Genomic DNA, 25,298 nt, shown 5'->3' with positions numbered 1-25,298 from the left:
AACATCTGTGTTGACTCTGAGTTCACAAAGAACCAAGGAGGGCATCAGTAATCACTCTTGTCAGATATCATTGTCCTGAGCACAAATACTGCCAAATTACTGCATTGGGCTTTGAGAGAAACACCCTGTATAATAGAGTTGAGTATATTTAAAGAAGTCTAAAAACAAAAAAACTGAATGGCACTTGACAGCCATGCTACGCTAATTGCATAGCGTGGCTGCTGCCATTTACTTTGAACAGCAGCCATGCTTTGCAATTAGCGTAGCGACAGCAAATTACGCTGAGCCGTGACTTTATTACACCTGCAATCCGCTAATGTGAGGTGTGTTAGCAGCATTACATCTGTATTCTAAGGTATGGTTATTGTATCTCCGTTAAATAATTGGTCTACACAATCCTAGCCGGTCAGCTTAAAAAAGCCTTATCTTTTAGAGAGTATTCATATATGATAGATTTGTTGCAGAAATTTCTGCAACTGGAAATCAATTTCATTTATCTGAATGGGGTTCGTTGGTGACAAGCACATGGATTTCTGGAGACTTCATTCACACAAATGGAACAGTTTGTACTATGAGCAGCCTATGAAAAGAAATGTAAGTTAGCATGGGGTAGACTTTTTATTTTGGCAGCCATTCTGCGCATGCAGTAGCATCTTCTATCTAAACTGGTAACGTTCCCTTTAAAAGTTTCTGGTTACCCAAAATGGAGTCATAAGAGGAAGCAGTGGTCATAGTATATATATATATATAACACATTATATGTAACCCCTTTTCAGTGGATTATTTGGATAATACATAAAATCATACTTATATCTCTGTTTTAGGTAATGATGAAGAGATAGGTTAGGCTGGGACTATACACAAATTTGGTGCTTAAGTGCAATCTATAAGGACAACTTTAATAGATTAGATAGATTTAAACATACAGCTCTGATAAAGTTTGTATTAATAAATGAGGGCCATTATATTATAGCTTAGAATTGTGCCTTTCGGTTGTTAGTGTAATATCTATTTCCCAGTCGCCTGCACTCATACAGCTGTTTGTCTGGGGGAGGAGAAGATCATTATGAGCTGAGCTGTTTTATTGTCAGTAGGTCTGATATTGTAGTGCAGACCCTTCTCACACACAATCTACCAGAGTCTAACGCCAGTTAAACCTTCTGTATGACCAAAACCATGAAATGGCTCTGCATTACTCTCCTGGCACTATGTGATGGTAAGTAAACATTATAATACTCCGATCATGCTTCAGCAAATGTGGAATTTATTTGTCATATTCTTGCATTTCTGTGTATTGATATATAGATAAAAGAGTGGAAACTGTACACTGAAGTACCCTATTGTATCACTCGAAAATGATGATATTTCTGTATTATTATGTGCATGCTGAAAAGTTTCAGTATAGGGTGTGTCTGCTCTAACTGTAGACACCCATGTCTGCCTATGTTCTGTAAAGCAGAACCCAAATTCCTTATGTGTTCTATGCCACATGTATAGAGAATGATTCCTGTATTTGTTAACAAAGCATGTTATCACTATAGTTATGGTATGATGTTTGTCCCCCTTCAGAGTGCCTGTTCATTGTTCTCTATGTATGTATGTAAATTTATATTGTCAAAACCATCTATAACTGATGTTGTGGCATCAATTATTGAATAGGCAATTCAGAGCTTGGTTAAATGCTAAATCAGAAGCTATATCTGTTTGCTATGAGCGCAATTGGCCTTTTACAAATAGCATTTTTTTTTAAAGTGTGCCATTAAACATGAAAACTAAAGCCCCTAGATATTACACTTTGCACACATGCTGCTGAAGGGCTAAAGTTTATATGTATTAGCAAATACAAATGTTTTACCTAAAATTAGGCAGTTCAGTTCTGCCTCAATAGGAATTAAGACGCGTGACTGGCCAGTAGAAACATGTACATTAATGAGGGGGGGGGGGGGGTCACTGATTTTGGTTGATATTTACAGCATGTTTATTAATGAATGAAAGATCATATACTTTTTAGATAAAAGTTTGACACATTGGCCAATTGTGGTTTGGAAATGATACCCAATTTCACTTTAAATCATTCATGATATTCAATACCCAGCAAATACCTGCCAAAGATGGTCAGATAATTCAAGAATTTTTAGACTTTACTCATGTAATCAACTTGTGCATAATGACAATGATCATAGAATGGGCAATAATTTTAGAAAGGTTTTAATATATATGGGGTCATTGTCCAACTGTATTGGATGAAATTATTTCAATAATACCACTCCCATAATGTGACAGGTTGTCTTTCCTCCATTCTCCTCTCATGTGATATATGTGGGCACTTTAACTGTTGCCATGTGCATTGCAGGTTATTAGTATGCAAAGAACAGTGGCATTACATTACATAGAGAAAAGCACAACTGGACACATAAGGTTACATTTATAATAAGTGTAAACACTTTTGAAATATATCACTATACTTATAGCATTTTTTGTATGTTGTCAACAATTTTTTCAATTTGGGACATGGTTTAGTTCATGAAAAGTATGTGGCAAATTAATAAAAATGTGGTACATTCCTAAAACTGTTGTAATTCATAATAAATATCTAAGGAAGGTAAGCATAGAAGAAACCTTATTAAACACAATGATTTGCCTCGAAAGCACAATCTATTGTAGTCTAACTAGGCCAATAATGGCATCCCAAAATTGAAAACTAACTCCAACTCTTTGCACTTGCACTAAGCTTATGTCACAAGATGTTACTGTATTATTAAAATAACATAAACATATTTATGTTAATAATGTATGCTTATAAATATGTGAACCCACGTTGATTCATGGAAATGTTTGGCATATAAAAAGGTCAATCAGAAAATGCCACAGGGGTAAAAACATTGTGATGCATTTTACAATCATGCTCTACCCTTTCCAAACTCTTCTTGGCAACGCAGCAGAATTGCATTTTTATTCATGTAAAACAAATTAGAATTCTAAACCATGTAATAATTTCAAGTTGAACGTATGACCTAGGTGTTACGCTAACAAATAAGCAGACTTGTAGTATAGATTATTGACAATTAATTTTATTCTATTTACTACTTATAATAATCTTTATTTGTATAGCGCCAACTTATTCCGCAGCGCTTTCAGGCATGGATAAATGCAAAACAATACAACAATTACTACAATTACAATATGAGATACATTGGGTTAGACAAATGGGTTGGGGGTGGTACAGGAGGTGCAAGGGGTGGGGAACACAGGCAATAGGAAATTTCATGTACAGATCATTTATTAGAAAGCAAACAGGGTGGGGCACCATAGGAAGGGGCGAGGGACTAGGTCAGGAGAGTTGGTATGCTTCCCTGAAGAGGTGCGTTTTAAGGCACGTCTGAAATTTCGTGCATCGGGAATTGTCCGTATGCCTTGGGGTAGAGCATTCCAGAGGATGGGTGCTGCTCTGGTGAAGTCCTGTAGGCGAGCATGTGAGGTTCGTATTACAAAGGTGTTTAGTCTGAGTGTGTTAGCCGATCGGAGTGAGCGGGCTGGCTGGTTTACTGACAGGGAGGCGATGTATGGTGCCGCAGCGCCATGCAGAGCTTTGTGAGTGAGGTAGAGGAGTTTAAATTTAGTTCTGCAGTGAATGGGCAGCCAATGCAGCGACTGGCATAATGCAGAGGCATCTGAATAACGACTGGATAGAAAAATGAGCTTAGCTGCTGCATTTAGTATGGATTGGAGTGGAGCGAGTCTAGTGCGGGGGAGGCCGATGAGTAGCGAGTTGCAGTAGTACTACTTCATTTCAAAACCTGATGAAGAATAACTCCATGCAAAAGCTGAAAATTCATCAAGAACAACATTTCGATAGACATCAAAAGCCCCTTAAATTCTCCTGTCTAAGAAGTCTTCCTTTGATATCTACCAGCCTTTTGTCATTCTGTGCTCTCGCTTAATGTTATGTTGAAAAAGGAAGTGATATGGAGAAGTCATTTAAGTCTGACTTTCTGTTATAAAGCAGGTTATCATTTTTTATCAAGAAATACCTGATAACCAGGTTGAGGCTTAAGGCCGCGATCAGACGAGAGTGTTTTTTTTGCACACCTATATGCGCGAAAAAAATGTGCTCCTCGCATAAGCGGGTAAAACGTGTGAACGGGTAAAGTTTCATGTGCGCAGTGCATGAAACTTTGCCCGTTCAATGGAGCAGCTGCTCCATTAAGGTCCCCTCATCACTGAACACTGTGACAGCACTGTGATGAGGGGACTCCCCGCAGGGATGAAACAATCCACTGCTACAGCTGTCACAGTTGTGGCAGAGGACTGCAATGATAGCCTATTGCTTTCAATGGGGCTGGCACTGCTGCCGCCCCCCCCCCCAGTTGAAAGCTATAGGATGAAGGCAACCCCCACAGGGATTCTCAGGGAAGCGCTTGAAATATAAGTCAAGTGACTGGGAGATTGAGGAGACAAAACTGTCTATGTATAAAATTCTGCAGAGACTAGTTGTGACCAGTAGAAGTTGACATGTTGATCTGGGCCGGATGGACAAGAATAAGAAAAGTGAACAACTCCATAATGCCCAAGGTAATATTAATGCCAACCATGATGCCCCACAAAATAATAGTATTCACATTTTGTGCTCCATGTAGGCCCCACATAGTAAGTGCCAATTTTTGTGCACTATACACACACAGGAAAATTGCCCCAATCAGTAATAATGCCTTTACTCAATACTAATGCACCTCATGGTCTCCATTAAGAAATAATGTATCTCATGGTCTCCATTAAGTGATAATGCCCCTCATGACCCTATTTAATAATGCCACATTACCCCTCATGGCTGTATATAACCCCTTAGTGCATATATTTACATAATAGGAGCATGAGGTTTGTATAGAGCAGGATCGGGCCTGTGGCATGTCTTGATAGACTGCCTGTCAGAATACAGTATAGTGCAATGATATGGTATTGTATTATACTGTATGATTGCTGTATAAGCAATCAAAACAATCGCAAGTTCAAGTCCCCTAAGGGGACCAAGGAAGAGTAAAAATAAGTGAAAAAAAAAGTATTATAAAAAATAAAGAATATTAAGTGTTAAAAGAAACTCTTTTTCCATATTTATAATAAAAAAAAAATCAAAACAGAAAAACATAAATGTATTTGTTATTGTCACGTCTGTAAAATCTATCAAAGTAACACATTATTTACCCCTCAAGCTGAACGTCATCAGAAAAAAATACAGAATAAACGAATTGTAGTTTTTTGGTCACCCCATCTGCAAGAGAAAAAATTTAATACAAAGTGATCAAGAAGTTTTACGCACCCCAAAATAGTACCAATAGAAATTACAGGACATTCTGCAAAAATTAGCCCTGAGATAACTATATTGATAGAAATATAAAAAAGTTATGGGGGTTAGAAGATAGCAGCAGAAGCTTTTTTTTTTTTTTTTTTAAATAGTACAGCAAACTTAATTGACAGATTACTGGGAGGGGCTGGTGAGGATCCAGCGGTCATGGTGCACGTTGGCACCAATGAACAAATTAGAGGTCAATGGAGGGCCCTCAAAAATGATTTCAGGGACCTAGGGTCCAAGCTTAGGGCACGGACCTCCAGGGTAGTTTTCTCGGAAATACTACCTGCACCTAAAGCCACACTAGAAGGGCAGCAGGATCTTAGGGAGGTAAACAAGTGGCTCCGGAGTTGGTGTAAGAAGGAGGGATTTGGGTTCCTGGAGAACTGGGCTGACTTTGCTGTCGGCTACCGGCTCTACGGTAGGGACGGGCTGCATCTTAATGGGGAGGGTGCAGCTGTGCTGGGGGAGAAGATGGCTAGAAGGCTGGAGGAGTGTTTCAACTAGGGACTGGGGGGAGGGCAAAATGAGAAAAAGTGGGGTAGCCAGTGTAGATAGCGACCTGGGTCAAAGAAATGGGAATGGGGGTCGAGCCGGGGGGGGGGGGTTAGTACAGTTAGAAATGTGAGGTCAGCCATTAGTACGAATAGCAACAAAACGAATTTAAAAAACAAAAATAACGATATCAATTGTATGACCACAAATGCACGAAGTCTGATTGGTAAAGTGGGTGAGCTTGAAGCAAGAATGACTAATGAGAGTTATGATATAGTTGGAATAACGGAAACATGGCTTGATGATAAGTGTGATTGGGCGGCGAATTTACAGAGGTACAATCTCTTCAGAAGAGACCGAAGTAACCAGAAAGGGGGAGGGGTATGTCTGTACATCAAATCGAACTTAAATCCGAGACTACGGGAGGACATAGGGGTAGGAGAAGAACAGGTGGAATCTCTGTGGGTAGAAATACAGGGAAGAAAAAATAACAAAATCCTGATAGGGGTCTTCTGTAGACCACCAAAAGCAACAGAAGAAACTGAAAATTTACTATTAAGGCAGATAGAAGAGGTGTCAAACGGCAATGAAGTAATTATAATGGGGGACTTTAATTATCCAGATATAATATGGGAAAATGAGACCTGCAAATCTCACAGGGGTGATAAGTTCTTGAGAGTAATTAAAGATAATTATTTGAACCAACTGGTGCAGGAACCAACAAGAGGGAGGGCCATTCTGGACCTAGTACTAACTAACAAACCGGACCGAATAAAGGGGGTACAGGTTGAGGGGCACTTGGGGAACAGTGACCACAATATAATCAACTTCCAGCTGTCATTCAATAAGAAGCCTTATCAGGGAGCGACAAACAAACTAAACTTTAGTAAAGCAAAATTTGATGAGCTTAGAACTACTATCGGTAACATTGAATGGGACAACATCCTCAAAAATAACAGTACAGAGGACAAATGGGAAAAGTTCAAAAGGATTCTAATCACTTCATGTGAACAGTTTATTCCCTTTAAAAATAAAAGAATCTCAACTAAAAGGAAACCAATGTGGCTCAGCAAGACGGTAAGGGGGGCAATAAACGAAAAAAAGAAAGCGTTCAAACTACTAAAACAAGAAGGCAGTGAAGAAGCGCTAAAATCGTACAGGGAAAAAAACAAAATATGCAAAGATACGATCAAAATTGCCAAGGAGGAGGCGGAAAGACTGATCGCCAAAGAGAGCAAAAACAACCCGAAACTATTTTTCAACTATATTAACAGCAAAAGGATTTGCAGGGAGAGCACTGGCCCTTTAACAAATAATGCAGGGGAAATCATTGAAGATGATGGAGGGAAGGCAAATCTATTTAATAGTTTCTTTTCAAGCGTATTCACAAACGAAAAGGAAATGCCACACGAGATGCAGGGGAATAAAATAAACTCCTCGCAAAATATGTCATACCTAATGCAGGAGGAAGTGCGGAACAGGTTAAAGAAGATTAAAATCGATAAAATCGCCAGGCCCAGATGGAATACACCCAAGGATACTAAGGGAACTAAATGATGAATTAGCTAGGCCGCTATACCTAATATTTCTAGACACTATCAAGACCGGTGTTGTACCATTGGATTGGCGCATTGCCAACGTGGTTAATTTATAAAAAGGGGACCAAAAGTGAGCCTGGCAACTACAGGCCGGTAAGTCTCACTTCAGTAACGGGAAAAATTTTCAAGGGGATTCTGAGAGACGCCATCGATGAGCACCTCAAGGAGAACAAGGGAATAACAACTCACCAGCATGGATTCATGAAGGGTCGCTCATGTCAGACAAATCTGATCAGTTTCTACGATGAAGTAAGCTCCAAGCTGGACCTGGGAGAGTCTATTGATCTCGTATATCTGGACTTCTCTAAAGCGTTTGACACCGTGCCACATAATAGGCTAATATACAAAATGAGACAGCTCAGATTGGGTGAAAACGTGTGTAATTGGGTTAAAAATTGGCTCAATGATAGAAAGCAGAGGGTGGTAATAAATGGCTCATACTCCGATTGGGCCACAGTCACTAGTGGGGTGCCACAAGGTTCAGTATTGGGCCCCATTCTGTTCAATATATTTATCAACGACCAGATAGAGGGGCTGCACAGCAAAATTTCAATATTTGCAGATGACACAAAACTATACAATATAATTAATGCAACGGAGGACAATGTGCAGCTACAAACGGACCTAGATAAGCTGGGGGCTTGGGCAGAAAAATGGCAAATGAAGTTCAATGTTGATAAATGTAAGGTTATGCACATGGGCAGCAAGAATGGATGTTACCAATATTCGCTTAATGGGGTACCGCTAGGGAAAAGTGATATGGAAAAAGACCTGGGGGTACTAGTGGACTGTCGATTTAACTGAAGTAACCAATGCCAGCCAGCTGCTGCAAAGGCAAATAAAGTTTTGGGATGCATTAAAAAAGGTATAGGGGCGAAGGACGAGAACATTATCCTTCCATTATATAAGGCACTTGCCAGGCCTCACATGGAATACTGCGTACAGTTCTGGTCACCGGTGCTCAGGAAAGATGCTACAGTACTGGAGGGGGTTCAAAGAAGGGCAACTAAACTAATACATGGAATGACTGGACTGGAATACCCAGAGAGGCTATCAAAATTGGGATTATTTACTCTAGAAAAAAGAAGGTTAAGAGGCGACCAAATAACCATGTATAAGTACATGAGGGGACAATACAAGGATCTCTCCCAGGATCTGTTTATACCCAGGACTGCAACGGTAACAAGAGGGCATCCGTTACGTTTAGAGGAAAGCAGGTTTCATCACCAACATAGAAAGGGATTCTTTACTGTTAGAGCAGTTAGACTGTGGAACTCTCTGCCTGAGGACGTAGTGATGGCAAAATCCTTAGAGGAGTTTAAAAGGGAACTTGATGTCTTTCTGGAGAGGAAGGATATTATAGGCTATAAATCTAAGATTATTTGTTAATCCGGGTATATAGGCAGGTAGGAACTATTAGCGGTTGATCCAGGAAACAGTCTGACTGCCATTAGGGAGTCGGGACGGAATTTTTTCCCCAAAAGGGCTAATTGGCTTCTGCTCTTGGTTTTTTTTGCCTTCCTCTGTATCAACAAAACAGGGGGCTAGACAGGCTGGACTAGATGGACATTGTCTTCATTCAGCCTTACGAACTATGTTACTATGTTAAAATCTGGTATTGTTATAATCATACTGACCCACAGAGTAAAGTTATCATGTCATTTTTGCAGCAGTGTATATGAGTAGTAAAACAACCCCCTCCAAAAGATAGTTGAATTGCGTTTTTCAGTACTTTATATGGTACATTGAATAGTACCATTGAGAAATACAACTCATTCCACAAAAAACAAGCGCTCAGACAGTTACAGCGAAGAGAAAATAAAAGAGCTATGATTTTTTTGAATGTTGGTAGGAGAAGCCATAAATAATAATTTAAAAAAGAGCCTTGGCCTTAAGGAGTTAATGACATATGAGGTGATGAGGCTATGGTATCACTTGCACTTAGGGCTTATTCAGACAGGCGTGAAAACTCAGCAGATATACGCTGTCCCTCTCTGCAGGGGGAGGAGGCGGGCCGAGCTGGGAGCAGTGCACTGAGCTCCTGGCCCTCACCACTGTTTACAATGGGAGGGGCGGGATGGGGAGGAGCTAAGTTCCGCCCCGTCAGCACCCTCACATTGCAAATAATGGCAAGGGTAGAGAGGGGGCGGGAGCTTAGTGCACTGCTCCCGGACCATCCCGCATCCTCCCACTGCAGAGAGGGGCAGCATATATCAGCCACCGGGCGTAAAAACCCGGCCGATATACGCACGTCTGAATAAGGCTTCTTTCTCATGAGCGTATATCGGCTGGATGATATACGCTACCATCTGGGGCGTAGAAGCTTGTGAATGGGCGCACAAATCTAACGTTTGTGCGCCCGTTCACATGGCATGAGCCCTGGCGCATATACACCGAGGTCACCATGCTGTCGCCCCTTTCCCCTCCCTGCCCCGCGCAGGCTCACCTCTGCTCTCCTCCCCACTCGTTCTTTGCAATGGGATACGGGGAGACCGGGGCGGAGCTAAGTGCCACCCAGTCCTGGCTCCTCCCATTGCTGACCGATCTACGTGAAAGCCAGATAGAGACCAGTAACACGGAATGGAGATCTCAGGTGAGGGAGGAGTGACTCAGGTGAGATGAATATAGCTGATTTTTTAATTTTTACTGTAGCACACTACCAATTCTGATGCATTAATAATAGAGGCAATTTGAATGTCCGCGTGCCCCCTTTGGGCCTCGCGCTCAGGGCAGACACCCCTATTATAATCCACCATAAGGTATGCACAATCAACATATAGCAATGATATACAATAGGTTTAGCATTTATCGCTAATCTTTTGTGCATTGAAAATGGGAAAGTGGTATTACAATTATTCTGAAATGAACAAACTGTAACGATGACTATACAGTGTCTACAATCTCAGGGAATTATCACTCACTGGAAACCCCAGGAAAGCTGGCTATTGTTCTCTTTAATATTGCATTATTATCCATTTTAAATCAGACAAATAGAGCCTGTCAAGGGCTTCATTATATGTACATTAAATAACACATCATTGGTGAAGCTTAGCTTGTTCTCTTTGTGCGCACCCATGTAATAATGATGTCCATTGATTCACTTCTAGAGTGCATTTGCTTCAATGCAGAACACAAACTCTATAAAACTTTATTTGACAACTACAATCCATATATCCGACCAGTGAAAAACGTGTCTGATCCTGTAACTGTACAGTTTGAAGTGTCAATGTCTCAGCTTGTTAAAGTGGTAAGCTTTGTTACATTATTGACTGCTATTTTTTACACTGTCATTTATTATTCATATTTCAACCATTCTCTATATCTATATGTGCTGAATTCATTTACTTTGAATATTTTATATAGGAATCACATGGCAAATACAAAGTTGCTGGCCAACTTTAAATGATTCAGCCATTGCCTTGATGACCCCATATACATCATATGGCACCCATATACATTAGCAGCCTTTTTAGGTTTGAGATTTTTAGACAATATCATTAATCAAGCCAACAAACCTGGACCTTCTATACACAATAGACACTTTCTATGAAAATATGACAAGATACTATTATTGACTACACGTTGGTGAAAAAGAAACAAGTTTTTTTTTTTATTATTTGAGTATAATGGTCTATTAGAGAGAATTCCTATTTTTGAATAATTTGCCACACATAGTAAAATAAGAGCTTCTCTCCACTTTAACAGAAATGCAAGTGTGATTGTGGATAATTAGAGATGAGCGAGTATACTCGCTAAGGCTAACTGCTCGAGTGAGTAGTGCCTTATTCGAGTACCTGCCCGCTCGTCTCTAAAGATTCGGCTGCCGGTGACAGGTGAGTTGTGGCGGTGAGCAGAGGGAAGCAGGGCGGGAGAGAGAGGGAGAGAAAGATCTCCCCTCCGTTTCTCCCCGCTCTTCCCTACCGCTCCCCACCGGCACCCGAATCTTTAGAGACGAGCGGGCAGGTACTCGAATAAGGCACTACTCGCTCGACTAATTTGCCTTATCGAGTATGCTCCCTCATCTCTATGGATAATCCCAATATTTTCCATTCCTAAACATCCAGGAAGATGAGATATGGGGAGCTATTTGTTGTGGTCCTCATATTACCGGTATATTGCTGGTTTCACTGTCCCTTTTTGTTTGTAACATGGTAGAAAATTGTGGTCACTTTTGATTTTCTTTCTCTGCTCAGATGAGGAAACAGTGCCTTTTTCATTCTACAGTGATACTATTTTGACCCAAGCTTCCCAGGAAGACAAAGGGACAGTCAAAGCAGTTTTCCAGTATGATAACCTGCCCAGTAGCAGGATTTGAGTGGACTTCAGCTGTAATTTGCCCTCACCTGTTTAACATACTGCCAGGTGGATGAATAAGAAGGCCAAGAAATTTGCAGGAAATTAGTTTCTTTGACTTTAATGCAGTAACAACAAGTTTAAGAAGCTAATCATACTCATGTTTATGACCCCCTTAAAAATAAAACAACCAATATAGAAGCAGCAGTCCTGCCATTACTCTCTCCTACGTCAAATAGCAGCTTATTATATCATTTTCCCTGTTATTAACGGTGTGCCTGAGGTTACTTAGAAATGTATTACATTTGTGCCATAATAGCATCAAGAGCCCAGAACATGGCTGCAAAGATTATTGCATTACCCTAACCTGTAATATATTATTCATTGACATTCATAGATGTCATATTTAGTTCTAAATTGAGAATTGTAGCTAAATCAAATTATCCTTTGTATGTTCCCCAATGAGTCTGAGCCTCATATTCCTGTCAATTTTCTTGATTTATAGGGGCAGACAAACATTTTAAAGCTTCATTCACATTGGGTTGGCCTTGAATATTGGCAGTTATGTTAATGTTTTATGTTTATAAGGAAACCTGTGAACAGACCATCTATTCTACTATGTGTGCATTAACCCTTTCCAATCCACTGTCTGACGTCTTCCTACATTCTGATTGAAGCTTGTACCACTCCAGTGTCAGAAGACGTCTAACAGGGTATTCTTACAGTCTATTGCCAGCCACTCTGCTGTCGGAGCCTCTGTGGCGCACACACACTGGCTTTAGCCAGCAGATGGCACTGTTGTATAACCTCAAGAAGAGAAAGCCTTTTAGGAAACCCTGAATCAAAAACTGGATTTGAAAGGGTTAAAGGATCTAAAAATAATAGTAGGATCCAGAGGGGACAGACAGGGAGCGGTTTTGCTTGTGTTCATGTAGGATAGAGAATGAGCAACTTATTAGCTGCTCACTGATTTCCAGTAGGTGAGCTATTTTTCACTTTTTTTTATACACTTGATAAATTAATACACTTTATTTTTAAACAATATTTTTTATTAAATACATTTTGAGATTTGTAGTAAGGGGATATATGCTAAGTACAATGCAATTTGATTAGGATATAATCCAACAGTATACCAAATTAATAGAATTAAAGAGTTTTTCCAGGGAAATACTATTGACCCATCATCAGGATCGGTCATCAATAGTTGATCGGCTGGGGTTCATCGCTTAGGGCCCAGACTGATCAGCTCAGCGGGCGCATGCTGTCAGCAATGCAATAACACAGAGGTCGGAGCAGAAGCAGCGGAAGTCTCCGCGCCGACCTCTGTGTAGTGGCCGGTGAAGTAGTACAAGGCTATGTGGCAGTGTTTTTTTTGATAATACACTTTCTACACTTGCGATAAAACTGTGGGGGTGCGCTGACACTGAACCTCTAAATAGGGTTTCTGAGTTGTATTGATGCTCACTTCAATAGGAAATAGTATAATGTATAGACATATATTGATACTGTACTGGTAAATGGCTTTCTGTATCTTTGTAGGATGAAGTTAATCAGATTATGGAAACCAACCTTTGGCTGAAACATGTAAGTGTCTATCGCAAAAAATACTGCACAAATAAGTAGATCGTATACATGTATTCATGAGTTTTCATTACAATGCTAATACGGGTATTGTTAAGCTGCTGTCACACCTGTTAGGGCTGAGTTCTGGGTTTCCGTCTTTCTGCTCCGTTTTGGGAGGAGAAAAAACCATATGAAACGGGGATAAAAAAAATTATCTTTTTTTTTTCCTCGTTAATTTTAATGGTGTTTCAAAAAAGGGAAAGGCTTGTGTTTGCTTCCATTCCGTCAGGTTTCAGTTTTTTTGGAAGAATTGATGACAAGACTTTAACAATATTGACATTATTTTTACATTAATATGCCCTTGTTTGTGTATTTCCTGATAAAATGTTGCCCAGTTATAGGAAGAATGTTTCTATACATGCGCTGAAGGAGGCGGATACATCTGTTGGTACATTATTCCATTACAAAGCATTACTTGTTTCGGAATAAAAGGGTAATAAAATTGAAGTGCTTGGGAAATGGGAGTACATATCAGAAACATTTTCAGCACTGAAAAACGTCAAATGCAATTTCAAATACATGTTTCAAAAACTTTATATTTAATGAAAGAAAATGATCTTTCAGCATCTTCCATTTCTAGAATGTCAAGTCGATTTATGATAAAGCCAAAAGGCTGCGAGACCACTGATTCTATGCAGTGCTGGGGCTCCCTCTACAGGAGAAAGTAGTGAACTGAAAAATGGAAGGCTTGATTTATACAGTAACATTCTACAACGATCCAAATTGTGATTTTAAAGATGATTGTACAAATGTCAGTTTTCAAGTATATGAATTATCCCTTTATAGCATTAATTGCAGGCTGATACGGGAGGTGATACATTCCTATGCTGATCCCTGTTTACATATAGATTAATCACAATTTTGCTTCTCTGACAACAGCAAAACTGTAAAGGGTACTTTTACTAGAGATGAGCGAGCACCAAAATGCTCGGGTGCTCGTTACTCGGGACGAAATTATCACGATGCTCGAGGGTTCGTTTCGAGTAACGAACCCCATTGAAGTCAATGGGCGACCCGAGCATTTTTGTATATCGCCGATGCTCGCTAAGGTTTTTATTTGTGAAAATCTGGGCAATTCAAGAAAGTGATGGGAACGACACAGCAACGGATAGGGCAGGCGAGGGGCTACATGTTGGGCTGCATCTTAAGTTCCCAGGTCCCACTATTAAGCCACAATAGTGGCAAGAGTGGGCCCCCCCCCCCTCCCAACAACTTTTACTTCTGAAAAGCCCTCATTAGCAATGCATACCTTAGCTAAGCACCACACTACCTCCAACAAAGCACAATCACTGCCTGCATGACACTCCGCTGCCACTTCTCCTGGGTTACATGCTGCCCAACCCCCCACTGCACGACCCAGTGTCCACAGCGCACACCAAATAGTCTCCCTGCGCAGCCTTCAGCTGCCCTCATGCCACACCACCCTCATGTCTATTTATAAGTGCGTCTGCCATGAGGAGGAACCGCAGGCACAGACTGCAGAGGGTTGGCACGGCTAGGCAGCGACCCTCTTTAAAAGGGGCGGGGCGATAGCCCACAATGCTGTACAGAAGCAATGAGAAATATAATCCTGTGCCACCGCCATCAGGAGCTGCACACGTGGGCATAGCAATGGGGAACCTATGTGCCACACACTATTCATTCTATCAAGGTGTCTGCATGCCCCAGTCAGACCGCGTTTTTTTATAAATAGTCACAGGCAGGTACAACTCCGCAATGGGAATTCCGTGTGCACCCACAGCATGGGTGGCTCCCTGGAACCCACCGGCTGTACATAAATGTATCCCATTGCAGTGCCCATCACAGCTGAGGTAATAATGTCATGTTTAATGCAGGTGGGCTTCGGCCCACACTGCATGCCCCAGTCACACTGGGGTTCTTTAGAAGTGGACACATGCAGTTACAACTCCCTGTGGACCGACAGCATGGGTGGGTGCCAGGAAGCCACCGGCGGTACATAAATATATCCCATTGCATTGCCCAGCACAGCTGATGTAACGTCAGCTTTAATGCAGGTGGGCAAAAAATTAATTGGATTACACTGTAGGCGAGGGCCCCAAAAAATTGGTGTACCAACAGTACTAATGTATGTCAGAAAAATTGCCCATGCCCAACCAAGAGGGCAGGTGAAACCCATTAATCGCTTTGGTTAATGTGGCTTAATTTGTAACTAGGCCTGGAGGCAGCCCAGTTAAAATAAAAATTGGTTCAGGTGAAAGTTTCAACGCTTTAATGATCATTGAAACGTATAAAAATTGTTTACAAAAATTATATGACTGAGCCTTGTGGGCCTAAGAAAAATTGCCCGTTCGGCGTGATTACGTTAGGTTTCAGGAGGAGGAGCAGGAGGAGGAGGATGAATATTATACACAGATTGATGAAGCTAAAAGGTCCACGTTTTTGATGGTGATAGAGAACAATGCTTCCATCCGCGGGTGCAGCCTACGTATTGTTTAGGTATCGCTGCTGTCCGCTGGTGGAGAAGAGAAGTCTGGTGAAATCCAGGCTTTGTTCATCTTGATGAGTGTAAGCCTGTCGGCACTGTCGGTTGACAGGCGGGTACGCTTATCTGTGATGATTCCCCCAGCCGCACTAAACACCCTCTCTGACAAGACGCTAGCCGCAGGACAAGCAAGCACCTCCAGGGCATACAGCGCGAGTTCAGGCCACGTGTCCAGCTTCGACACCCAGTAGTTGTAGGGGGCAGAGGCGTCACGGAGGACGGTCGTGCGATCGGCTACGTACTCCCTCACCATCCTTTTACAGTGCTCCCGCCGACTCAGCCTTGACTGGGGAGCGGTGACACAGTCTTGCTGGGGAGCCAGAAAACTGTCAAAGGCCTTAGAGAGTGTTCCCCTGCCTGTGCTGTACATGCTGCCTGATCTCTGCGCCTCCCCTGCTACCTGGCCCTCGGAAATGCGCCTTCGGCCACTAGCACTGTCGGATGGGAATTTTACCATCAGTTTGTCCGCCAGGGTCCTGTGGTATAGTATCACTCTTGAACCCCTTTCCTCTTCGGGTATGAGAGTGGAAAGGTTCTCCTTATACCGTGGGTCGAGCAGTGTGTACACCCAGTAATCCGTAGTGGCCAGAATGCGTGTAACGTGAGGGTCACGAGAAAGGCATCCTAACATGAAGTAAGCCATGTGTGCCAGGGTACCTGTGCGCAACACATGGCTGTCCTCACTAGGAAGATCACTTTCAGGATCCTCCTCCTCCTCCTCCTCAGGCCATACACGCTGAAAAGATGACAGGCAAGCAGCATGGGTACCCTCAGCAGTGGGCCAAGCTGTCTCTTCCCCTCCTCCTCATCCTCCTCATGCTCCTCCTCCTCCTAAATGCGCTGAGATATAGAGAGGGTGCTCTGACTATCCAGCGACATACTGTCTTCCCCCGGCTCTGTTTCCGAGCGCAAAGCGTCTGCCTTTATGCTTTGCAGGGAACTTCTCAAGAGGCATAGCAGAGGAATGGTGACGCTAATGATTGCAGCATCGCCGCTCACCATCTGGGTAGACTCCTCAAAGTTTCCAAGGACCTGGCAGATGTCTGCCAACCAGGCCCACTCTTCTGTAAAGAATTGAGGAGGCTGACTCCCACTGCGCCGCCCATGTTGGAGTTGGTATTCCACTATAGCTCTACGCTGCTCATAGAGCCTGGCCAACATGTGGAGCGTAGAGTTCCACCGTGTGGGCACGTCGCACAGCAGTCGGTGCACTGGCAGATTAAACCGATGTTGCAGGGTGCGCAGGGTGGCAGCGTCCGTGTGGGACTTGCGGAAATGTGCGCAGAGCCGGCGCACCTTTCCGAGCAGGTCTGACAAGCGTGGGTAGCTTTTCAGAAAGCGCTGAACCACCAAATTAAAGACGTGGGCCAGGCATGGCACGTGCGTGAGGCTGCCGAGCTGCAGAGCCGCCACCAGGTTACGGCTGTTGTCACACACGACCATGCCCGGTTGGAGGCTCAGCGGCGCAAGCCAGCGGTCGGTCTGCTCTGTCAGACCCTGCAGCAGTTCGTGGGCCGTGTGCCTCTTCTCTCCTAAGCTGAGTAGTTTCAGCACGGCCTGCTGACGCTTGCCCACCGCTGTGCTGCCGTGCCGCGTGACACCGACTGCTGGCGACGTGCTGCTGCTGACACATCTTGATTGCGAGACAGAGGTTGCGTAGGAGGAGGAGGAGGGTGGTTTAGTGGAGGAAGCATACACCGCCGCAGATACCACCACCGAGCTGGGGCCTGCAATTCTGGGGGTGGGTAGGACGTGAGCGGTCCCAGGCTCTGACTCTGTCCCAGCCTCCACTAAATTCACCCAATGTGCCGTCAGGGAGATATAGTGGCCCTGCCCGCCTGTGCTTGTCCACGTGTCCAGTGTTAAGTGGACCTTGGCAGTAACCACGTTCGTGAGGGCGCGTACAATGTTGCGGGAGACGTGGTCGTGCAGGGCTGGGACGGCACATCGGGAAAAGTAGTGGCGACTGGGAACTGAGTAGCGCGGGGCCGCCACCGCCATCATACCTTTGAAAGCCTCCGTTTCCACAACCCTATACAGCAGCATCTTCAGGCTGATAAATTTGGGATGAATGTGGGGACGCCAGAAACGTGCGTCTCTCCTAATCCCGCAGCAGTCGGCTGCGATACACCTGGATCAGGAGCTCGGCCTGTGCCCACACCCTGACTTGGGCCTCCGCGTCCTTGCCCGCGTCCTCTAGGCCTACCCCTACCCCTCAACATGGTGTATTACCAGTAGTGCAGAAACAGAACGCTGTAATTAAATGTGCCGCTTATTGGCCTGTGGTTGGAGGCTGACTTCGCTTACGGAACGCACAGCAGAGGCAGGAAAGAATTTTGCGTAAGCCTGCTGTAACACTTAGCTGGCTGCGTATGAATTAGGACAACTACCCCCAGCAGAGACCCAGTACACTTGTGGACAGGAATACAGCGGTGATGTAAGAGGCAACACAGAGGCAGGAAAGAATTTTGCGCAAGCCTGCTGTAACACTTAGCTGGCTGCGTATGAATTAGGACAACTACCCCCAGCAGAGACCCAGTACACTTGTGGACAGGAATACAGCGGTGATGTAAGAGGCAACACAGAGGCAGGAAAGAATTTTGCGCAAGCGTGCTGTAACACTTAGCTGGCTGCGTATGAATTAGGACAACTACCCCCAGCAGAGACCCAGTACACTTGTGGACAGGAATACAGCGGTGATGTAAGAGGCAACACAGAGGCAGGAAAGAATTTTGCTCAAGCCTGCTGTAACACTTAGCTGGCTGCGTATGAATTTGGACAACTACCCCCAGCAGAGACCCAGTACACTTGTGGACAGGAATACAGCGGTGAAGTAAGAGGCAACACAGAGGCAGGAAAGAATTTTGCGCAAGCCTGCTGTAACACTTAGCTGGCTGCGTATGAATTAGGACAACTACCCCCAGCAGAGACCCAGTACACTTGTGGACAGGAATACAGTGGTGATGTAAGAGGCAACACAGAGGCAGGAAAGAGTTTTGCGCAAGCCTGCTGTAACACTTAGCTGGCTGCGTATGAATTAGGACAACTACCCCCAGCAGAGACCCAGTACACTTGTGGACAGGAATACAGCGGTGATGTAAGAGGCAACACAGAGGCAGGAAAGAATTTTGCGCAAGCCTGCTGTAACACTTAGCTGGCTGCATATGAATTAGGACAACTACCCCCAGCAGAGACCCAGTACACTTGTGGACAGGAATACAGCGGTGATGTAAGAGGCAACACAGAGGCAGGAAAGAATTTTGCGCAAGCCTGCTGTAACACTTAGCTGGCTGCGTATGAATTAGGACAACTACCCCCAGCAGAGACCCAGTACACTTGTGGACAGGAATACAGCGGTGATGTAAGAGGCAACACAGAGGCAGGAAAGAATTTTGCGCAAGCCTGCTGTAACACTTAGCTGGCTGCGTATGAATTAGGACAACTACCCCCAGCAGAGACCCAGTACACTTGTGGACAGGAATACAGCGGTGATGTAAGAGGCAACACAGAGGCAAGAAAGAATTTTGCGTAAGCCTGCTGTAACACTTAGCTGGCTGCGTATGAATTAGGACAACTACCCCCAGCAGAGACCCAGTACACTTGTGGACAGGAATACAGCGGTGATGTAAGAGGCAACACAGAGGCAGGAAAGAATTTTGCGCAAGCCTGCTGTAACACTTAGCTGGCTGCGTATGAATTAGGACAACTACCCCCAGCAGAGACCCAGTACACTTGTGGACAGAAATACAGCGGTGATGTAAGAGGCAACACAGAGGTAGGAAAGAATTTTGCGCAAGCCTGCTGTAACACTTAGCTGGCTGCGTATGAATTAGGACAACTACCCCCAGCAGAGACCCAGTACACTGAGGACGGTCACAGGCAGCCCAAATAGATTTTTTTTCCCAAATGTTTTTGGAAAGGCCCACTGCCTATATACACTAAATATGTCTTCTGTCCCTGCCTCACCACTACTGGCCCTGGACAATGTAAAATTACTGCAGGACGCAATGCTCTGCACGGCCGATATACAAAAAAAAAAAAAGTGCAACACTGCAAAAAGCAGCCTCCACACTACTGCACACGGTTAGATGTGGCCCCAAGAAGGACCGTTGGGGTTCTTGAAGCCTAAAATAACTCCTAACGCTCTCCCTATAGCAGCTCCGGCACCAGCAGCACTGTCCCTGAACTATGTCAGAATGCATCTGTGGCCAGCCGCGGGAGGGGCCGATTTATATACTCGGGTGACACCTGATCTCGCCAGCCACTCACTGCAGGGGGGTGGTATAGGGCTTGAACGTCGCAGGGGGAAGTTGTAATGCCTTCCCTGTCTTTCTATTGGCCAGAAAAGCGCGCTAACATCTCAGAGATGAAAGTGAAAGTAACTCGAACATCGCGTGGTACTCGTCTCGAGTAACGAGCATCTCGAACATGCTAATACTCGAACGAGTATCAAGCTCGGAATAGTACGTTCGCTCATCTCTAACTTTTACACAAAATGCTCCATGTCAAGCTATTTCTTAATGACTATAATAGCAATTATTAACAATTAAAAGCAATTATGACATGTTATTTACAAGCAGTGGCTGGATGTGATTCATACTGATTGCCCCCATAGCACTGCCAAATACAATGATCCCATGGAAGTGCCCACCATGGTTGTAGCACTGTATGTGCACTAGGGGCTGCCTCTCCTGCTTATCCTATGACCTGAATACGACAAAAGGTTTCCTTCTTGCACATCTCAGGATCTAGTCCCATATTTGGCACTACAGCGCTGGAGTTCTGAACTAACCCTTTAAGTAATAGAAATGTTAACCATGGAGAATAAAGTAAATTCTGATTCTTTAGAACAAATGGCTTTACAACTTTTTATATTTTTACAGATATGGAATGATTACAAACTGAAATGGGATCCAAGAAAATTTGGAGGAATTGAATTTATTCGAGTTCCTTCTGCACAGATCTGGAGGCCAGACATAGTTCTCTATAACAAGTAATCACTTCCTAACTGCCGTTGTACATGAGTGGTTTTTAATTTGATTTATTTACAAAAATTCAGTCAATTGTGTATAAATGGGAAATGGCTCAAAAATGTGCACATTTTTCGCTATGTATTATTATAAAGATAATTGCAAAGTGGTGGAAGTGCAATGTCTGTTATGGACATATGGATGTCCTATAAGGGTTGCCCAGTAAACTACCTCTCCAAACTGCAGTACAGTAGCGTGCTTCTGGCATTTTCAGCAACTAGTGAAGTGTGGAAATGTTGCCAGTGAATCAGCACTGGTAATAGGGCTGCTGCATGCCTCCCAACTTTCCAAAAATGAGAAGTGGCAGGTCCTCTGGCACATGCAGTGTGCCAGGGCAATACTTTTATTGTGTAGATTGTATTCTTGGTTTTAGCTTACAATCACTGATGCAAAATACTGACCCAAATACTGCTGTGTTAATGTGCATGTTATTGACTCCCTCAGTAATAGTGCCCATTTATGATCCCCTCACTGTACCGATGCCTCTGATACCTCCCATGTGTAGTGCCTCCCATCCCTTGACCTCTCACCCACCTCTCTGACCAGGCTGAGTAGAAAGGGATTAAACTGAGGCTCAGCACGCCTTCCCTCTTCAGTGCCGCGCCATACTTGGTGAGTTCTTGCTTGTGGCAGCGTCCAGGGGTTGGGAGCTGAGGTGCACGCTGTGCTGAAGGCCGCCATCCCATCCTGTTCTTTTAGCTCTGGGGTCTTAGTGTATATGTTTTCCACTGATGTCATCATAGGCCCACATGCTGTGGATGGCAGGGGCCACAACAGGGGTGTACATAGAACTTGTGGAGCCTCATAGGAAAACTCAGAATTGATGGCAGGTCTGCTCTGCCCCCCTCCCCCACCCAAAAAACCCCATATGTAATAACTTTTATAACACAGCAGTCTCAGATACAGCAGCTCAGCTCCAGGACACCTCTAAATAATGCAGTCCCACTTAGTTGTAGCGCCCCCTCTGTAGTCCCACTATATAAAAGTGTGCCAACTTAGTTGTAGTGCTGCCACCTAATATTGCCTCCTATCCCACTGCAATATCTCCACTCCTGTAACTTAGTTCAGCATTATCTGCCCTAGCTGTCCTCCTCCCCCATACACTTTATTCCTGGTCACACAGATTTGTATGCAGCATCACCTCTGGGGAAGAGTCAGGTGATGCTGCATACAGAGCCAAGTTGACTAGGACTAATGTGTGACGGGGAAAACGACGACTACTGCAGCTGCTACAGAACAAAGTCGAGTTAGTGGAGCAGAGGCCTGATGGTGGGATGAAGAGGGAAGGGGTAGCCCAGCACAGGCGTTTCAAGGGAGACAGCGGGGAATAAGATGGTTTTCACCAGTGGCTCTGCTGCGGCCTGGCTTGGCTACTTGCAGTGGTAATAGTTACAGTGATAATAAAAGTTGACGCCAATATCCTTTAGGTTAAGCGTACTGGTAGCGACTGACGAAAGAATCCAAACCGGGGATGATGTAGTAAACCACGGATATGAAGTTTACTCAACACTTTAGCACTTTCATAAGTTTAATGCAACATACAAACTTCAGTGCTTGTACAAATTACTTGCAATTACAACTTCTCAGGTAAAGGGAACATTTTACAGCCTTTCTCCGCTGATTCTTCCTCTTGCTATCCGAAGGGATAAAGATGTTGTACTGCCGGTATGCGCTACTTTATGGAGGCATTATTCATGGAGGAATGGAGGGAACTAAACTGGCATAGCTGTGGACACTAATCTTCTGCTTGGGCGGAGGTAGCTTAAGGCCCATTTAGACACACAGATATCTTTAAAAAGATTGAGAGATCAGCGATCTTTTTGCATAAAGTAGTAATAGGCACTAATTGCTATTAGTACTTTATTAGCTTCATTTGCACGCAAATGAGCTTCTGGTAGCGGTTACAGAACTCAGCAGGAGGTCTGAGCTCTGTAATTAGCTCCATTGCTCAGCAACCGGCTGCCCATGGAGAATTTAGCACCATGAACAGCAGACACAGCATGTGGTCCTGCTTATCAGCTGTTCTGCTGAATGATGGTTTTCAACAGAACTGAAAACCATTGTTAAGCTGAACAGTGAAAGATGGGCACATTTAGGCACAACGATTATTGCTCAAAAGACGACTTTTGAGCAATAATTGTTGGGTCTAAATGGGTCTTTACTCACAGTTAATAATGGCCGTTTTCCTTTTGAGGTCTTGCCCCATCTGGGAATGCACTTTCCAGTAGGGTTTGAACTACACTCTCTGTTCCCGGGGTTCTCATTCCCCTTCCACAGCTCACCTCAACTTAGTCTAGGTTTAGACTAGCCTTACTCTCTTTCTCTAACTCACCAACCCACCACACCCCTGGGCTGTTATTTATATTTTATTTATATTCCTATATATACACTGCTCAAAAAAATTAAGGGAACATTTAGGCATCACTGTATAACCCCAAGTCACTTACACTTCAGTGATATCAATCTATCTAGTTAGGAAGCATAAATGACTGTAAATCAATTGCACCTGCTTTGGTGTAAATGAAAGTGATAGCAGGTGCACAAGATAACCTCCAAAAAGGGAACGGTTTTGCAGGTGGCGCCCATAGACAATTGCTCCCTCCTTATCCTTCCTGACAGATTCTTCTCTAGTTTTGCTTTTTTATTTTGCTAGTGTTCTTGTCCTCACTGGAAGCATTAGGCTGTACCTGCAGCTCAATCAGGTTGCACAGGTAGTCCTGCTCCTGCAGGGTAGTATTTATTGAATACAGGTGGTCCCCGACTTGCGCACAGGTTCCGTTCCAGGAGCCTGTTCGCAAGTCCATTTTGTTCGTAAGTCGAACAAATGGTAGTATGGAGCGGGATCGCGGGTGGATCCCGCTCCATACAACGTGGGTTGCGGCTGTTCTTACAGCGGGCACCCGGCGGCAGCAGTTCCGACGAGCCGCGCCGTTTGTCAGAACTGTTAACACTTTAAATACCGCTCTGACAGCGGTATTTAAAGTGTTAACAGTTCTGATGAGCGGCGCGGCTTGTCGGAACTGCTGCCGCTGGGTGCCCGCTGTAAGAAACAGCCTGCACCCGACTTTCAGGGGGCCCGTACAGCGTCCCACGATGAGATCGCGGGACGCTGTGTGGTTGCTAGGCAGCCGGGGACCTCCTGAAAGGCCCCAGGGCTGCCTATGCAGAGTGCCCATCAAGCGCACGGCTTGATAGGCGCTCTGCATAGACAGCCCTAGGGCCTTTCAGAAGGCCCCCTGCTGCCTAGCAACCATAGTGTCCCGCGATCTGACCGGACAGGCTTCTATCAGGCTTGATAGAAGCCTGCCCGGTCCCTGCACAGTATGATGTAATGCCATAGCATTACATCATACTGTGCAGGACAGATAGTTTGTATCTTGCGAAATTCGTAAGTCGAATGTTCGCAAGTAGGGGACTATCTGTATATTCCATTGCAAAATTTGCTTTGTGTATCCTCACAGTCTCCAGAACATAGAGCAGATACCAAGGCATGGACTGATACATGAGGACAGCTGGAAAGGGCTGTAGAAGGGCACAATCCCGGGATCTGCTCCTTTGTCCGAGAAGGAACAGGAGGAGCAATGTCAGAGACCTACAAAATGACCTCCAGTGGACTAATAGCTCTCATGTGTCTGGCCAAACTTCTAGAAACAGACTCCATAAGGGTGACATGAGGGTCTGATATGCTGTAATAGGACCTGTACTCACTGCCTAGAGCCATGCAGCTTGATTAGTATTTGCCAGAAAGCCCCAGAATTGGCAGGTCCTCAATTGGCACCCTATTCTCTTCGCAGATGAGAGCAGATTCATACTGAAAACCAGTAACATACATGAAAGAGTCTGGAGACACAATGGTGAACAGTATGCTGCCTGCAACATCATCCACTGAACTGGCAAAGAGTCAGTGATGGTCTGGGGAGGCATATCCAGGTCCTGGTGGCTGCTGTCAGCTATCCAGTATACAGTACTTTCTACCAAACTGCACAATTGCTCCTCCCACAGCAGTGCCATCACGCAGGTCAGCCCACCTGATCTCTTTTACCAAACTGCACAATGGCTCCTCCAACAGCAGGGATGTCACCGCAGGTCCTTCAGCCCACCGGATCTCTGTGATGGCGGTAGGTGGGTGTCTTCTGTCAGGACTGTACAGCAATAGAATTGTATCAGCAGCAAAAAAAACAATGTATTACCCTATTTAGGGTCAGAGCTGCATGCAGTCGCCAGTGGGAAGCTTCAAACTAACGCCTCCAATAAATTCAGCCATGTAAAGAAGGACTGGCAGCATGTCAAGATGCAGAAAAATTGAAGTTTTTTATTCTCCCATCACAAGGAAAGACAGCAACGTTTCAGCTAAAAAGCCTTCCTCAAGCTTGAGGAAGGCTTTTTAGCCGAAACGCTGCTGTCTTTCTTTG

General features: G+C 44.2%; 1 protein-coding gene across 1 annotated transcript in view; it reads left to right on the top strand.

The window, feature by feature from the left end:
- The first annotated feature begins 1,161 nt into the window (after window positions 1-1,161).
- The window catches only part of LOC136610724 (neuronal acetylcholine receptor subunit alpha-3-like), a 36,173-nt gene continuing 12,036 nt past the window's right edge, over window positions 1,162-25,298 (top strand). The window contains exons 1-4 of the mRNA XM_066589935.1: window positions 1,162-1,216; window positions 10,545-10,684; window positions 13,270-13,314; window positions 20,740-20,849. Of these exons, the coding sequence (XP_066446032.1) occupies window positions 1,165-1,216; window positions 10,545-10,684; window positions 13,270-13,314; window positions 20,740-20,849 (347 nt within the window). The 5' untranslated portion in view covers window positions 1,162-1,164. The remainder of the gene's footprint in view (window positions 1,217-10,544; window positions 10,685-13,269; window positions 13,315-20,739; window positions 20,850-25,298) is intronic.

Source organism: Eleutherodactylus coqui, chromosome 2 (genome assembly GCF_035609145.1).
Source record: "Eleutherodactylus coqui strain aEleCoq1 chromosome 2, aEleCoq1.hap1, whole genome shotgun sequence".
In the NCBI taxonomy this organism is placed as follows: Eukaryota; Metazoa; Chordata; class Amphibia; order Anura; family Eleutherodactylidae; genus Eleutherodactylus; species Eleutherodactylus coqui.
This window is presented reverse-complemented; position numbering and strand designations above follow the sequence as displayed.